At 43.4% G+C, this 18,048-nt stretch overlaps 1 protein-coding gene across 1 annotated transcript in view; it reads right to left on the reverse strand.

The window, feature by feature from the left end:
• Positions 1 to 18,048, reverse strand: part of LOC122802503 (multidrug resistance-associated protein 1-like) — a 1,262,326-nt gene that overhangs the window by 1,069,068 nt on the left and 175,210 nt on the right. The window contains exon 4 of the mRNA XM_044072155.1: positions 5,339 to 5,490. Within this exon, the coding sequence (XP_043928090.1) occupies positions 5,339 to 5,490 (152 nt within the window). The remainder of the gene's footprint in view (positions 1 to 5,338; positions 5,491 to 18,048) is intronic.

Genomic DNA, 18,048 nt, shown 5'->3' on the forward strand with positions numbered 1-18,048 from the left:
ATAAATCAAACCTTAAAGTGTGTGCTTGTGTGTGTGTCAGCTACTTGGGCTGGGACACGAAGCACTGGTTGAACAGACAGGATGCTGGAGATCTTTGCTTGGCCACTCAGCTGAGATCTCAACTCTATAGCTGTGCCAGTGGTGAGTCTTACTGGGGATCTGGATTAAGAGGGAGAAACCAGCCCCGGACTAACTGTGGTCTCTGTGTGCACTTAAGGGAAATTGCACTTGATGCAGAGAGCTAAATCTGGAAACACTGTGTGTGTACTTGTCATCATTCTAATGTATGTTACCCATTCTTGCAAGTGGTGAGGACTGAGGCTCCTTGCTTACTGGGCCAGTGGGGGGGGGGGGTCACATTACGTATCATCATTTACATTTTCTTTCCAAGCTTCCATTGCAAATGGCTTCTGCCCAGTCAGACATTCTTAGTTAACTTCTTCTTTTGGCTTTTCCCGGTTAGGGGTCGCCACAGCGGATCACCTGTCTGCTCATGATTGTCAGTGGAGTTTTACGGTGTCGAGTTGCCAGTCCGGCGCCCAACCTTCCACAGAAGGCACACATATGCACACACTCATGCCTAGGGCCAATTTAGAGTGTCCAAACCACCTACAGCATATCTTTGGTATGTGGGAGGAAACCGGAGCACGCAGAGGAAACCCACACGACCAGAAGGAGGACATGCAGACTCCGCACAGAAGGCACCCCAGCCGAGGATCGAACCAGAGCACCTCTTGCTGTGAGGCGACAATGCTAACCACTGCACCAGCGTGACCGCCCAGACATTCTTAGTTAACAAATACAAATAAATAAATTAACAAGAAGAGGCAAGTGTATACAACAGGAAATATACAGGAGAGTATCAAGTAGGAAGCTGTGCATTATATGCTGCAAAAGCAGTGCAACATATACAGCAGGAAGTTGCATATCATACAGCAGGAAATAATGTAATGTACACAGCGGGAAATGCTCGTCTGCTGAACAGAACATGGAAGATATAGTAGGATGTCCATTTCTGTAGGAATTAAGAGACACATAATTCACAGGAAAACTGAAATAAGTGATCCATTTTAAGCAGCAGCAAATCTGAAGAAAAAATGGTATGGCAAATAAAGATAAGGGCTGAGTAGCAAGAGAAGATGAAAAAGGATTAAAAAAAATCAAGCTACTTTTGTTTTCTTTAAAGTCGGGGACAGGAAGGGCTTGAAAGACAAATGCTGACAATCTGCAGAAAGAGATACCACAACTTTATATATATCTAGCAGAATAATGTTTGAAATGTTCACAGAAACTGGGACTGCGTGCAGAAGAGTGCAGTTTTCCCAGCAAGTGTATAGTGCTTTTAGTTACAATAGACTTTTTTAAATTAATAACTGCTTCATATGCATTTTATTACTTCAGCAGTTCCACTTGGTATCAAATCCCCTAGAAACAGATGTGTAAACTGCATTTACCCATAACAGTAAATGTTCAAATTCCTGACTGTTGCAATAACCTTTAGGTTTTATGAGGTGTATCCTCCTCCTCAGAATGCAATAACAATTGAACAACTTCACACAGGTCTAGCTCCTCCCCACTCCTTCATGCTGACTGCTGATTGGCTAGCCCCAAAGAGGGAAATCAGCAGTCAGATTGAAGATTTTTTTTCATGACTTTCTTGCCCGTTGAGAGAGAGAGAGAGAGCAGTCTGACATTCCAAAAAAAAAATCACAATCAAGTAGAAACACAAAAAAAAACTACTTTATATCCCAACTACAGCTATATACAAGAGTAGGGGGTGGAGAGTGGGGTACAACTATTAAGCAGTGAGGAATTTGAACACAACTCTTACAGATAAGTGCAACTTACACATCTGTACTAGATTCATAGTTCCCACAGCTGCAGTAGCCTTTAGGCTATACAGGTTGATAACCAAAACCCATCCAATCAGGGAAGGAGGAAGGATACAAATCCAGGAGTCCCTAGAGAATGGCCCTAGCAAAGCTCAACCTGGACCCTGAAAATGAATCTAGTTTGTAGTGCTTTGTAAAAGTATGTATGGAGGACCATGTAACTGCCTCTAGAATGCTTCCAGAGTCCATCCCTTTCTAGTAGGCCATTAATGAAGATAGCTCTTGTAGGATGTATCTTGATACTGCCTGGAATAGATTTGCCCCAGTGGGAATAACAAAAAGTAATACCTGAGGACATCATCATTATCAGCCCCCTTTTTCTCCATTTTCTACATAGGGTCAGGGTGTTGCGTCAACTTTCGCCATCCCTTTCTATGCAATGCCACTTTCCTGCCTTCATCAACACTGATGGCTGCCTGTTGCAGGCCTTCTGTCACACATTCCATCTATCTCTTTGCTGGATACCCTTGTTTCCTCGTCTCTTTTTCCTGTTTGTCCCAAATCATCTTCACTAGATTCTCTTCTGCTTTTCTGCAGATGTACCCAAACCACTGTAATCTGTTCTCTTTGACCTTTTCTGCAATTGGAGCTACTTTGGTTTCTGCTGTTATGTCCTCATTTCTTTGTCTTTTCCACAGTGTGCATCACCATCTGTCTTAGGCACTTCATCTCCATTACTTCAAGCTTCAACTGCTCTGCCTTTACTGCCCAGGTTTCTGTACCATACAACAGTACTGGCCACACCACTGTTTTCTACACTCCACTTTTCAGCGTCTTTGGCATTCTTCTGTCATATACTGCCTGACAGTCTGTGCCATTTGGTTGCAGTCCATTTAATTCTAGCTATAACCTCCTCATTCAGACTTCCCTTCTCCTCAACCACCTCTCCAGATACTTGAAGCTGTTAACCTGTTCAAATATTTCCCTTTGTTCTCAATTCTCAGCTTCTTCTGAACTCCACCATTTGCTGTCATTTCAGTTGTCTTTATCTGTTCTCAGTTTCATCCAATGTGCCTTCAGTTTGGTATTCCATTCCCTATCCTTTGCTGAAGTTCTAGCTCAGTCTGCCTGCACTGCCACATCGTCTGCATGCAGCAGCTTTGTTGGTCCGTCCCCATCTAACCTCTTTGCTAATGTAGTTCATCACCAGTATGAGCAGCAGTGGACTCGGAGGTGAACCCTGGTGTACACCCACTTCCGCTGGGAACCCCTCTGTGAGGCCGAACTCTGTTCGTACTTGAGTTATTGGGTCCTTATACAAAGCCTGCACTAATTCTACCAATGTTTCTGGGACTTCAAACTACCTCAGGACAGCCCAAATTAGCTTTCTGGGGACCTTGTCTTATGCTTTCTTCAAGTCTAGGAATGCCCAGTTGGAGTCTTACTATATCTCTCACTTCTTCTCAATTATCTGTCTCACTGCAAACATTGGGTGAGTTGTGCTGCATCCTGACCCGAATATGAGCGGATCATCTCCCATCTTACGTTCTACTACTCTGTGTATCTGTTTATCAATCACCCTCCCCAGAACTTTCATGTGACAGGAGTTTAATACCTCTGTACTGTCCACAGTTGTGGATGTCCCCTTTATTCTTGAACACTGGCATGAGTCTGATTATTCTCCAGTCATCTGGGATGCACCATTCTTTACATACTGCTATGAGTAGCCTCAGGAGCCATTTCTCCCTTATCTCACCCAGCATCTTGATCACACCTGCTGTGACCTCCTCTGACCCTGCTGTTTCCCCAACTTCACTTTCCTTAGTGCTGTTCTTACTTCTTCTTTGGTGGGCTCCTCCTCTTCTCTCACCATAGGCTGTGTCTGGGGCAGTACAGCTGAGGGCAACCACCTGGAAATTAAAACACATGATGTCCCTTTTCTGTCCCATGATAAAAAAATAAACAGCTGATGTTTTTTAAAAGGACGTAGTTCTGTCAAGATAGTAAACTTCTGGGATATGCAGTTAGAAATAAATATAGAACTTATCAGGACATGTGGGAAGCTGAGCACAGCTTTTAACTGAAACACATTTTTTTACCCAAGGTTTTGAGTTTGTAAACCCTTGGGTCACATGTAAAAAAAACAGTCCTACCAAGGTCTATTCTCACTGGCTAAGTATCCACAGTGGATTTCAACTTGAACTGCACAAACATGTAGGGACACCTGTAGCTACACCACCAAATGGTGAATGGACAGGACTGCAACTTGGAATAAGGAAATGTAAAACACATGAGACAAGAGCAAGAAGTTCTACTGTGACCTCAGACATGAGACGAGAGCAAGAAGTTCTACTGTGACCTCAGACACATGAGACAAGAGCAAGAAGTTCTGTTGTGACCTCAGACACGTGAGACGACAGCAAGAAGTTCTGCTGTGACCTCAGACACGTGAGACGAGAGCAAGAAGTTCTGCTGTGACCTCAGACACATGAGACGAGAGCAAGAAGTTCTGTTGTGACCTCAGACACATGAGACAAGAGCAAGAAGTTCTGTTGTGACCTCAGACACATGAGACAAGAGCAAGAAGTTCTGTTGTGACCTCAGACACATGAGACGAGAGCAAGACGTTCTACTGTGACCTCAGACACGTGAGACGACAGCAAGAAGTTCTGCTGTGACCTCAGACACATGAAACGACAGCAAGAAGTTCTGCTGTGACCTCAGACACATGACACAACAGCAAGAAGTTCTACTGTGACCTCAGACACATGAGACGAGAGCAAGAAGTTCTGCTGTGACCTCAGACACAACAGCTGATTACTCCTTCAGCCAATTAACTAATGAAAGCTAACAATATGACATACCCAATAAGATGCTGGGCTTCTAAGGCAGAGATATGGAACTTAACCCCATTAGCTCCCACTTCCATAATGCCCATTTCTTAGTAAGTTACCAAAACTACTTTTTTATTGCTTTAGATATTTTGTTAAACAGACTATGCAACAGAGTTCAGACCCATTTTCAGTGGAGGCCCAGTAGAGTTGTCAGATTAAGTGACATGCTCAGAGTCGATCAGTTGGCAAATACAGACAAAGGGAATCAAACTCAGGATAAAAAGATGACGCTTGTTAGCAGCTCAGAGCATTAATCCACTGTGTTGAATTGTTAGACTTGTGTTACCTGGTTTTCACAACAAAAAGAACCCAAGCATTTCAGTACGACCGTGTTGTTAACAAGAATGCAAAATAAATAAATACAATCGTATTCAGAGTACAACATAAGGAAGCTAATTTACTGGCTATTCAGCTACACAATAACTTACATTTTCCTATTACCTTCAGCAACCCAGACTAGCTTAACATTTTTATTAATAACTGTACAGTACAGTAAAATGAATGATATATTTTTACTGCTATATCAGTGCACAGTATTTCTAAATGAATATCTATCTAGTAAGAGATTTTAAACATTAACAAATAAGTAACACAGAGAAAATTGCTTAATACTTAAGGATTAATGGACTGACGAAAGCTACAACATCTGCCAGAACTTTTAGAAGTGCAATCTGGATCAACATGGATCGGAAGTTTTGCCAAAGAGCATTGACCAGCGATGGTTTGTAGGTTTTCCCAAACCGGGCCTCCTTATCTCCTGATACCTGAGGAAATATGAAAAAAATATATATTTAACATTTATCATAAATGCTTATTAATGTGCATAAACAAGAAAGTACAGTTTTGTACCTTCCATAAATGTACATGTCCGATAGGTATGCATCTGCAGTCATAACATATGGGTTGTCCTGCCTTAGGCAGCCCTTCGGTCGGCCGGATTCCAAAGTCTGGGTCTGGCCTCGGCTGATGTCGCACTTTCCCCAACGTCAGAGCTTCTGGGGTATAAAGGCATCAGCCGACGACATTTTCCTCAGTGTTTCTTGCCCCAGATGCCAGGTGCCCTCTAGGAAGGCTAAATTTGGATAAATGTTGAATGTTCCAAACAGTAGCAAAAAATATATATATACATATATACAAACAAACAAATACACCATAATAGATTCCCCCAGCTAGCTGAAAGAGGGGTAAGCACCCTAGGAATACCACAGAGGGGAAGGAGGGTGGGTAATCCTGACTGCAGATGCATACCTATCGGACATCTACATTTATGGTAGGTACAAAACTGTACTATGTCCTTCAAGGATGCATCTGCAGTCATAACATATGGGTAGAATACCATAGCCAAACTGGGAGAGGAGGTACTAAGATAAGGATGGTGTAGTTAAGATCCCCTGTAAAACTGCAGTTGCAAAGCCTGCTCGGGATCTGGAATATAAAGGTAGATTGTAATGCTTGACAAATGTATGCACGGAGCTCCAAGTAGCAGCTTCTAAAATGTCCTTGGTAGCCACCCCTCGTAGGAAAGCTGTAGTGGTGGCTGTGGCTCTTGTGGAATGAGGTCTGATATTTTCAGGAGCTGTCTTTCCATGAAAAGAGTAGCAAAGGCAAATGCAATTTCCTATCCATTTTGAAATTGTCTGTTTGGAAATTGCTTTTCCTTGCATCCCAGTTGCATATGCTACAAAAAGTTGGTCAGTTTTTCTGCTGGTTTTAGTTCTGTCCAGATAGTAGCGTAGTTGTCTGTGTACATCCAAGGTGTGCAAAAGTTTTTCCCCCTTGTTCTGTGGGTTAGGGAAGAATGTAGGCAAATGAATAGCTTGGTTCAAGGATACCCTGGATACCACCTTTGGCATGAAAGTAGGATTGGTTCCCATGCAGGCAGAGGGGGTCTCCTTGGAGGTTTTACATTTTTGATCCCCCTCAACAATTGTCTGAGAAGAGGGTGAGAGAAGATAGGAGGATCCATATTGTATTCTGCTGAAATTGCTGAAGCATGAATCTTAATGGAAGAGTAGGACAGTCCCTTGTGGAACAATTCTGCTAAGTATTCTAGGATGTGTGCTAGGTTTGCCACTGTGACATCTGTACCCTTTGATGTGCTCCAAATGAGGAATCTTTTCCATTTAGCTGAGTATGTCTTCCTTGTGGAGGGTCTGCGAGCCTCCAGGATAATGTCCTTGACCCTCTGAGATAAGACAGTTTGGTTTGGTTTTAAGCAATTTTCCAGGCAGTTAACTGCAGTGTTTTCAAGTTTGGATGCAGGGTCTTGAAATTGTTCTGCGTTAGAAGAAGAGGCCATAGGGGTAGAGGCCATGAGTTCGCCTGAGACATGCTTCTCAGTAGCGGATACCAGTGCTGCTTTGGCCAGTCCAGAGCTATTAGTATCACCTTTGGCTGTTCCTCCCTGATCTTCAGTAGAACCTTGTACATCAATGGGAGAGGTGGAAATGCATACACTGTTAGGGCATTCCAGCTGAAAGAGGGAGAGTCCACCCTCCAGGCTTGTGGGTGGTATGTCCTTGAGCAGAATTTCTTCAGTTGGTGGTTGAGTGGGGAGGCGAACAGGTCTATCTCTGGCATTCCCCATTTCTTTGTTATGAGTTTGAAGATGTCTGGATGCAGCATCCATTCGTGAGCATCCGTGGTAGTTCTGCTTAAGCTGTCTGCTAGTGAATTCTCTTTTCCTGGTATGAATTTGGCCTACAGCTGGATATTGAGATTCAGGCCTAGGTTCCACAGATCCATTGCCATCTGGCATAGAGGGTAGGAATGCGTGCCTCCCTGTTTGTTTATGTACCACATGACCGTGGTGTTGTCTGTCCTTATCAGCAGATGTCCTTGCTGGAGGAATGATTTGAATGCCTCGATTGCATGCTTCACTGCCAGCATCTCCTTTTGGTTTATGTGCAAGTTTAGCTGGTCTTGAGACCATAGGCCTTGGATACATTTGTCCTCCATGTGTGCTCCCCATCCTAGGTCTGAGGCGTCCGTGGTGATGGTCTGCCTTGGTTGTGGTTTGTTGAAAGGCAACCCTCTGTTGGACTGGCAGGCCTGAGCCCACCACAGGAATTCCTTTGGAAGGCATGGAATGATTGGTATCATGGTTTCTAGACTGTGCCTGTGTTGAGACCATACATTCCTTAGGTACCATTGTAATTTCCTCATATGTAGCCTGGCATGCGGGATCAAGATTATGCAGGATGCCATGTAACCCAGGGCCTGCAGGACTTTCCTTGCAGTAAGCTGAGCTTGTCTTGTCAAAGTCATGAAGTAATCTGGAAGTTGCTTTTGTTTTTCTTCTGTGAGAAAAGCCACCTGAGTTATTGTGTCCAGATCCGCATCCAAAATGGTTATCCTTTGGGATGGCACTAGTCTTGACTTTTGGATGTTGACTGTGTATCCCAAGGCCTGTAACAGGTGTATGACATAGGCCAAATCCTTTATCAATTTTGTCTTGTTGTCCGCTTGTATAAGGCAGTCATCCAGGTATGGGTAGATTTGAATTCCCTGAAGCCTGCAATGTGCAATTACTGATGCCAGGCATTTTGTGAATACTCTGGGCGCAGTAGATAAGCCAAAGGGCAATGCTGAGAATTGATAATGCTCTGATCCTGCAAGAAATCTGAGGTGTCTTCTGCAATCTGGTCAGAGAGGGACGTGCAGGTATGCCTCCTTGAGATCTAGAGTCACCAGCCAAGACTCCTTGCCCAACATGGGAAGAAGTTGCTGTAGGGTCAGCATTTTGAATTTTGGCACAATGAGATATGTGTTCAGTGCGGACAAGTCGAGAATAGGCCTCCATTGGGTTTCTTTTCTTGGTACAAGGAATAGTCTGGAGTAAAATCCTTGGCCTTCTTCCATAGATGGTACCCTTTCTATCGCTTTCATCTGAAGTAAATTGTTGATTTGTCTTAAAGCCTCTGGCTTCTGGTTTGGTGGAAGGTTTGGCATTCCGCTCCTTTTTGGTAAAGTGTGGAAGTGAAACCTGTATTCTTTGTCTATTGTTTGCAATGTCCATGTGTCCTTTGTAATGCAATGCCAGTTTTTTGAGAATAAAGCCAGCTTTCCGCCCAAGGGAGCTTCCAGTTGTTCCCTGGTAGGCGGAATCAGAGTCAAGTCATTGTGTCTGTCCTGTGGTAGTGGTTGTAGTTGCAGCTGTGGCACTACTCCTCTGGTTGGCAGGCTGCCACTGATGACCCCTGTAGGCACCCTTTGATTGACCTCTGCCTCTTGGGCGTCTATTCCTGCCCCTCTGTGCTCTGGAGGTGTCTGGAAAGGACCAATTCTTTGAAGGCCAGTTTCTGCTGAACCTCGGAGGTTGAACCTGCAGAAATTCCTTTACTGTTTGCACAGATTTTGCTTTTTCTTCCACTTTCTTTAGAATCTCCTGTGCAGGGGAGCCAAATAAACCTTGTTTCTCCATTGGAGCATCTAGGAGTTTAGCCTTGACATGGTCTGGCAAGGATTGCTCTTTTAGCCAGGTATGCCTACGAATTACTGCCCCAGTCATAGCTGATCTAAATGAAGCCTCCAGTGCATCATAGCCACATTTTAAGAAATGATTACTGACCTGCTGAGAGTTGTGTACCAAATCCTGAAGGGATTTACGGTCTAAAGGTTCAGGAGAAGAAAGCTTTTTATTCAGCTGATCTAACAAATATTCTTGGTACTGTATCATATGGAATTGACAGTTTAATGCCCTGGCAGAAAGAGTAGCAGATGTATACACCTTTTTACCCCATCTCACTAATGCTCTTGACTCTCTTTCAGAGGGTAGGGGATTTTTGGCAGTGGCAGCTGCAACATCTTTTGGGCCCTGAGAAATAGTTTCTGGGTCTGCAGCATGGGCTTTATACAGGTGGAAGTGAGAATCCAGGACCCTGAAATATCTATCAGGTTTTGCAGGGGCCGCAGGAAGAGAATCAGGGGCAGAACTGACATCATTATACACATCATCAATTACAGTTAGCACAGGTGGTATGGCTAAGGGCCTATGCTGGGGTAAATGTAAAAAAGTCCTTAATCTTTTTCTAGAATCAGAAAAATCCTGACCCTGCCATTGAAAGTGTTCCCTCATTGAGTGCAAAGTCTCCCCAAAGGAAAATTCTTCAGGAGGGGAGGCCGAAGGAATAGAGTCTTCTGCATCTGAATCCTCATAAGGCGAATAGGTTCTTCCTGATGGTCTGACAAATCAGATCCATCCGAGGAGTAATCAGAGGAGAGAGGTTCAGAGGGTTCAGTCCTAGGCCTTTTGTCAGGTGGAGGTTGGGATGCCCTGTCTGGGTGAGGTTGGGAACCCCTAATCAAGGATATAAGGTCCTCAGCAAGACTGAGAATCTGAGAGCTTGAGGAAGGCCTCTGTGAAGTAGATTTGGCAGGTAAAGCTTTTGAAAGTTTGGCAGCTTTAGCCCTGGAGAAGGCCTTAATAGACATAGAAGCAGGGGGCCTAGCTGCCCCACGTGCAGGTGTAGAAATGTCCAATGGAATGGTGTCGGACAATTCTTGAGCACTAGCTTCGGTAAGGATTTCTGAAGCCGACTCAGCCGGGGCCTCTCTGGCCTCGGTTGTCGGAGGTATGATTTCGGTAGAAGTAAGAACCGAGGACTCGGTTTCAGCCGAAACCGAGACACTCGCTGTAGGCCTAACCGTGGTTTCAGCCGAAACCGCGGGCCGCGAGTGTCGGTCCTTTTCCCTGCGTTTTTTGGCCATATGAGTCGAGTCTCCGACGGCATTTTATATGCAAAAGCGGATCCGAAAAACTCTTCTGCAAACTCCGACCGACGTCTAAGAGTCCGTCGGTTGAAGGATGCACAGGCTAAACAAGCTGATACGTCGTGGTCTGGGCCTAAGCAAGGAAGGCAGTAAGAATGGAAATCCTTATGAGGTATTTGTTTCCCACAAGTTAAACAATTATTTACTTTGTCTGACATCGGCTGAGGCAAGAAAGAGTCCCCAACGGGGTACTTAGCTTTTTTAGAAGTCTTCGGTAGCTGAAATCTCTGGATCTGACCGACCGGCACTTGCGAACAGCTTCTGCTTCGGGCACCGCGCTGCAAGAAAGACTGAGGAAAATGGCGTCAGCTGATGCCTTTATACCCCAGAAGCTCTGACGTCGGGGAAAGTGCGACATCAGCCGAGGCCAGACCCAGACTTTGGAATCCGGCCGACCGAAGGGCTGCCTGAGGCAGGACAACCCATATGTTATGACTGCAGATGCATCCTTGAAGGACATCTGCTACCAGTCCTAATCTACTGTTTACAGAAAAACCTTAGATGGTAAAATATGGTACATTCAGTCTGTTTGGAAAGAGTACAGTTGTTGTAAAATCTTACCATAACAGTAAATGTCTTTCTCTGCACTGTTGCATTAAGGATCACCTGGCAAGAGTAGCTTGACATCCAGCCAGTATACAAAAGCCTTAGGTTGCTTTAAGGTAGGCCGTATGTCACATACATTCTACTCCCATTGTGTAGGGCATAAAGGTGATGCTCAGATGTGCATCCTCTGAACTAACAGCCTCAGAAGGAATGCCAGTCCAAGGAAAAAAAAAGAGGTACCCTGTACATCCAGAAAATAAATGGACCAGGGGGAGGAGGGAAGGAGTGAATACTGCAACAGTGAAGAGGAGGACATCTACCATTATGGTAAGATTTTACACAACTGTACTATGTGCTTCCATATCACTGTTGCAGTATTCATAACATTAGGGAGAGTGCCAAAGCTCAGGAAGAAATTTGGGAGGAGGAAGGACTAGCAGAGTCCTGTAGGAAGCCATGAAGGATGGCCCTAGCAAAACCAGCTCTATCTCTGGAGATTCCATCCAACTTGTAGTGCTTGGTAAAAGTGTGCAGAGAAGTCCAGGTAGCTCCTTCAAGAATAGAGTTAGCATCCAAAGCCTTGTAAAATCACCAGAAGAAGCCACAGCTTTAGTAGAACGAGCCTTTACAGAACAAGGAAGGCTCTACCATGAAAAGAAACAGCTTTAGAGATCCAAGAAGAAATGGTTTGCCTAGACACACTTAATCCCCAGGACCTAGGTTGAAAGGAAACAAAAAGCTGATCTGATTTCCTAACTGTCTTAGTCTTATCCAAATAAAATCTGGGTTGGCTACGCACATCCAACATGTGCAGCACCTTCTCACTGACAAATTGCAGAAAAGGGAAAAAGTGGGCAAATGAAAAGACCGATTAAGGGCCAACTCATTCACCATGTCGGGCATAAAGGAAGGATTAGCACTTAACGGCACACTGTCCTTATGAAACACCAAAAAAGTGTAGAAGCCATAAGGGCTTGAAGCTCAGCCTCAGATATCTGTCTGGCAGAAGCAATGGCTAATAAAAGAACAGTCTTCCAAGAGCAATGTTGCAAGGAAGTAGAAGCTGCAGGCTCAAAAGGGGCCCAAGTCAACTTCCTCAAAACAAAATTAAGATTCCCAGGGAAGAGGAACATGCTTCCTGGGAGGCCTAATATGAAGGATGCCTCTACGGACATGTTTAGCTTCAAATCTAGAAGCTACAGGAGGAGATAAAGGCAGACAATCAGAGATAGTGGATAAGTGGACCTTAACAGAAAAGTAAACCAACCCAGCATTGAGCAATTCACACAGACAGGAAAAAAAACAGAGGCACATCCACAAAAAAGTGGATCCAGGTTACATGAAAGACACCAAAAAGAAAACCTCTTCCATTTGAATAGGGAGGGCATCCTAGTACTGGGTTTCTTGGCCTCCTGCAGAACCCTAAGCACGTCCTCAGAAAAAAAGGTGTCTATGTGGAATCAAAATCCTATCACCCACAGTGTCAGTTGAAGAGTGGACAGGTGGGGATGGAAAGAGATCCCTTGTCTTGTGTGAGTAGGTCCACCCTGTGAGGTAACCTGTGATGATTACCCTTGGCTAAATGCAGAAGAAGAGGGAACCGATGTTGTCTCAGACAAAAGGGAGTCACCAACAAGATTTTGGGAGCATCCTGTTGAATCTTGAACAGGACATTTGGAATGAAGAGAAGGGGAGGGAAAGCATAGAAAAACATCCCCTTCCAAGAAAAATACAGGGTGTCCACCTTCCAAACATGGGACTCTGGCACAAAACAGAAGAAGTTGTCTGTTCAGAGGGGAGGCAAAAAGATCTATTTGAGGAGTACCCCATGGGAGTAAAATGTCCGGAAACACATCCCTGTGAAGCATCCATTCATGGGATTGAGTTAAGGACCTGCTCTGAGTGTCTGCCACAATGTTTTGACCTGAGGGAATGTAAACTTCATGAAGAGTCACCGATACTGGATAGCTAGATCCCACACAAGGACTGCTAACTGGGGAAGAAGATAAGATCTTGTCCCCCCTTGTTTGTTTACATACCAAATCACTGTGGGATGGTCTGTAAATACCTTTAGAGGTCCTGGGAGAAAAGAGGATGAAAAGACTGAAGCTCCAGCAGAAGAGCTCTCATGTCTGACACTGATGTGCTCTGTTGATAAGGTGACCACACCTCCTGCACCCTTAGGGAGCCAAAAGCTGCTCCCCATCCTACACCTGAAGTATCTGTGAACAGCTCCTGACAGGGAAGGGGGGGGTGAAAGGGGAGCCCTGGATTTAGAGACAACTGCCAGATCCACCAGTGAAGTTCCTTCTTCAGACAAGGCAGAAGATGAACTACATAGTCTAGGAGATGCACATGTTGAAGCCAAACTGACTTCGGAAACCACTGAAACGTTCTCATGTGGAATCTGACCAGACGGAGTACAGGTATGGTGGAAGCCATGAACCTCAGAGCCCTGAGAAATTCCTTGGCTGTTATACAGGCCAGAGGAAGAAGCGTTTGAAACAAGGAAATGAGTGTTAAGGCCGTGGGAGGAGGCGAAGATACCAACACAGACACAATCTGAATCCTGCACCCCAGAAACACATGGTCTTGAAGGGGAGATAGAAAAGACTTTTTGAAGTTTATTGTGAACCCCAAGCATTTTAGAAGAGAAATAGCAAAATGAAGATTTTCCAACAGGATCTCTGCAGAGGATGCCTGAAAAAGAAGGTCGTCCAAGTAAGGAAAGACTTGGATCCCCTGTGTCTTGAAAAAAGCAATCACAGAAGCAAGGTATTTGGTGAATACTCTTGGGGCAGGAGAGAGGCCAAAGGGCAGAGCAGAGAACTGAAAAGCAGCAGAGAAAAGTAAAAACTTCCTGAAAAGGGGATGTATTGGGATGTGAAGATAAGCATCCTTGAGATCCAGAGACACCATATAAGACTGAGGGAGTTGAAGAGGGAACAAAGTCTGAAGGGACAACATTCGAAAGGACATCACCTTCAGAAAAGTGTTCAGATGACACAGGTCTAGAACTAGTCTCAAAGTACCCTCTTTCCTGGGCACTAGAACCATCCTAGAGTAAAACTCCACCCCCCCCCTTTGAGACACAGGCACCTCCTGAATAGTATCTTCAGTCAAAAGATCTCGAAGGACCCCTGCAAAGAAAGACAGTTCTTCTTGAGGGGTCTGAGGAATGCCATAAAAGGTGGAAGGGATTTCCAGACCATGTAATGCCCCTGGTGAATAATGGACAGCACCCAGGAATCCTGAGTAATCTGTAGCCAAGCAGGAAGAGAAAGAGAAAGTCGAAGAAACAGAGGAAAGTGCCTCAGAAGTGCCCTTTTCCAGATAAACTAGGTGATATCTAACTATCCTGTTCTTTCCGGCTACTTTATTTATTTAGTTAGTTATTTTACATTTGTTAACCATGGTGTCCAGCTGGGCAAGTAGCCTGTTTTCAGTGGAGACCCGGGGAGAAAAGCTCCATAACAATAGTGCAAGAAAGATTACAAAGATTTACACAGAATATACAAAAAAATTTTAAACTTTTTGTATATTCTTTGTAAATATTTGTAAAATGTTTGTAATCTTTTTTGTACTATTGTTATGGAGCTTTTCTCCCTGGGTCACCGATGAAAACAGACTACTTGCCAGCCAGACACTACCCAGTTGATGGATGTAAAATAAATAAATAAAGTGGCTGGGAAGAACAGGATAGTCAGACATCACTTGATTTCGCTGGAAAAGGAGACGTCTGAGGCACAGAAGTCTGAGTAGCCTTAGCAGGAGGAGCCTGCCATCCTTTTTACCCTTGGAAGTAGGGTAAGAGTAATTCCTCTGGAATTTAGGCACAGGAAAAACAAGCTTATGTTTCCTGTAAAGCCTTACCCTTGTCCTAAAGGGACTTAAAGCAGCAGCAACTTCACCAAACCAGTGTTTATTATCAAGAGGGGGCTCTGTCAACTTAGCTTTAACATAATCCGGCAAAGGTTGAAGCCACAGCCAAAAATATTTCCTCTTCATTGACCCAAAAGTAAAAGCCCTAGAAAAAGCATCTGCTGCACCATAATGACACTTGATGGAATAACAAGCCACCTGGGAGGACATCCCTAACAGGGAAAGGGCAGAAGTTTTATCCTCAGAGTCTGGAAGGTCAGAAATAATCTGACAAGCCTGGGGCAAGACAGCCAACAAATACCTAGACATATGAGTCTGATAATTAACAGCCCTAAAAACCAAGGTGGCAGAAGTATTAACTTTCTTGCCTAGCCTTTCTATGATCCTACTATCTTTATCAGAGGGTAATAACTTCGGAGAAGGGAGCAATTAAGAGGGCTTGTCAGAGGCTATGGGCACCACTGAGGGGTCAGCAGAAAGACATTTGCACAGACATTTACGGTCCTTGGGCTCCTTATCGAATCTGTCAGGTTTCTTGGAAGCTGGGGACTGAGAGTCAGGAGCCTTAAAAGCATTAGGAAATGCATTCAATAAGGCAGCCAGAACAGGAGGAACAGCAGAAGGCCCAGGCGAATGCATCTGCAACAACTCGCGGTACCTTTTTGGTACCTCAGAGACCTGTGCACAATCCCATTTAAGGAACTCCATCGTCCTTGAGACTGTGTCCCAAACAGAAACCTCTTCAAGGGGAGTATAAAGACTAGTAGACACCTCTTCCTCTGAGTCATAATCCAGAGGAGAGGGAATCTGAGAAGAGTAAGCAAGAGATTCCTCATCAGAATCTGTCTCTTCCTCAGAAGAAACCTGTTCCTCCAGGCATTCACTCATCTCGGCAGAGATGTCCGACGGAGGCTGAACAGCAGAAGATTCCAGCCTAGGCTTCTTGGCCTTCTTCTTCACTGATGGCTGTCCCTCAGAGCGAGAGGTTTCCTCCATTAATTCAGTCGCTAGAAGCTTAAGACACTGACTCTCAAGATAAAGCATTCAAAGAATATAGTCTACTACGGGTTTTAGGTACAAGGGCCTGACAGATGGAATGGAATGTGTGGTCATCTGAGGCACCAAGGTAAAACAGACACTGTTCGTGGTGGTCCTTATGAAGTATCTGTCTCCCACACTGGCATTTACCTTTCTTGGATGAAATGAAACCCTACCACCAACAAAAAGATAAGTAAAATGAACCACAACAGAGAACTAGTCTGCAATGGCTCGGTGAACCAGCAAAGGGAATGTAGGCATTCAGACTGATGATCAAGAGATGACATATGAACTGATGGCAAAGACGTTCTGAGGATGGTATGTCCGGAAGTCATCTTTATGCCCTACCCTACTCAAGGAGCATACATGTGATGTATGGAGTACCTTAAAACAACCTAAGGCTTTGGTATACTGGCTGGACATCGGTATGCCCTTGGCAGGGGATCCCTAATGTTATGAATACTGCAACAGTGATATGGAAGAGCATATATATATTTACATTTAGTTACAACAATAACAAGCAATAAGTTCTAATGTAGAGACTGCAGAAAAACCTGAAGTGATGTGCAGTAACAAATACTGTACCTTGCAATTTATGTCTGTTTTTACACACTGAGATGGACGCATATATACTGAGGTCTGGCATGTGATATATAAAGTATTTTGTAATGTAGGTTCAAGAAAGAAGTTCTAACCCTCATCATAATCCCAATTCCTTAATCATACTGCGTAAGATATTTCAATACTCATACAAACTAGGCCCCCATGTATGACATATTTTGTTCATCTTAGAAAACTGCTTTCCACTGAGTTTGGCAGGCTTCATTAACTGTCTAAGTTTCTAATCAACAGACCTTTATGCAATTCCCTCAGGTTTTTTTTATGTACAGAGTGTCTCAACTGCAATTCTGAGGTCGTTTTTAATTTTTTTCTGTAATAACAGTTCATCATTTGTACTAACCCTGACTAAACTTTTTTTTCTCCTTTTCCATCTTCCACACTGTCTAATCTTAACTTTCTTTAGCTCTGTTGTTTTTCCAATTTCACTAATAAAGAGAGAGAGTAAAAAAAAAAAAATATATATATATATATTTTTTTTTTTACATATATATTTCTTTTTTCCTAACAATGTAATTACTTGTACATTTTATTCTTTTGTATAACAAGCATAATATCTGTTGTCCTTTTGTGGAGCTTTTCTCCCCGGGCCTCTACTGAAAATGGACATGTATCCAGCTAGACTAGCCCGGTCAACAAATGTAAAATAAAATAAAATAAAATAAAATAAATAATTTTATAATGTAATTAGGGTTATGGTAGGATTTGTTAGTTTTATACTTTAGTTATACTTTTATTTAGTTTAATGCTATTTAGTTTAGAAAGTTACAATTGGGTCAGTTTTACCATCAACTTTATTTTCCAAATAGCTACCTGTTGCCAGTGTTTTAGTTATTTTACTGTATTATTTTAAATGTTTTGTTCTAATAAGAATAAATAGATTTCTAAAGGGTTAACTTAGGTGGACAGTGTTTTTGGAAGAAATGTGTGGGTGCATTACACATGAAGCCCCCTTTTCTTTTTACACTGATGTAAACGGGACACACGGTCTCTGTTTTAGAGAGTCTCCTAAGCTTATGGCCAAGGAGGCCACGGAAAGGTTCAGCCACATCACCCAGTACTGATGGGAGACTAACATGCCCACCTCCATTAAGTAGACTTTTCCGTATATAGACCAGGTGAAAATATGTTTTCACCCACTTAATCATGAAGACTGGGTTTAAAGGTTGGTAGGGAAGTATTCTGCTTAACAGGAAGGCCAGCTTATTCCAGAATGAAGGGAGGGTATTTAATTTAATTTATTTATTTTTAATTAAAAGGAGTGTACTTTTATGTGTAGGGGCTGTTTTAATCTGGCTAAGATGTTCTGGCACTGTACATATATAGTGTGTGAACTTTTTCTTCAGTTTTTAGCAAGTAGCCTAAACATGGTGTGTTTAAGTGAATTCCAAGCATACAGACAAAGTGTGCACCCTTTTCACAAAAGGTACAAACAAAAAAAAAACACTATGTAGTCTCAACAGTGA

Source organism: Protopterus annectens, chromosome 5.part0, assembly GCF_019279795.1.
Source record: "Protopterus annectens isolate FY-2018-M chromosome 5.part0, PAN1.0, whole genome shotgun sequence".
Taxonomy (NCBI): Eukaryota; Metazoa; Chordata; order Ceratodontiformes; family Protopteridae; genus Protopterus; species Protopterus annectens.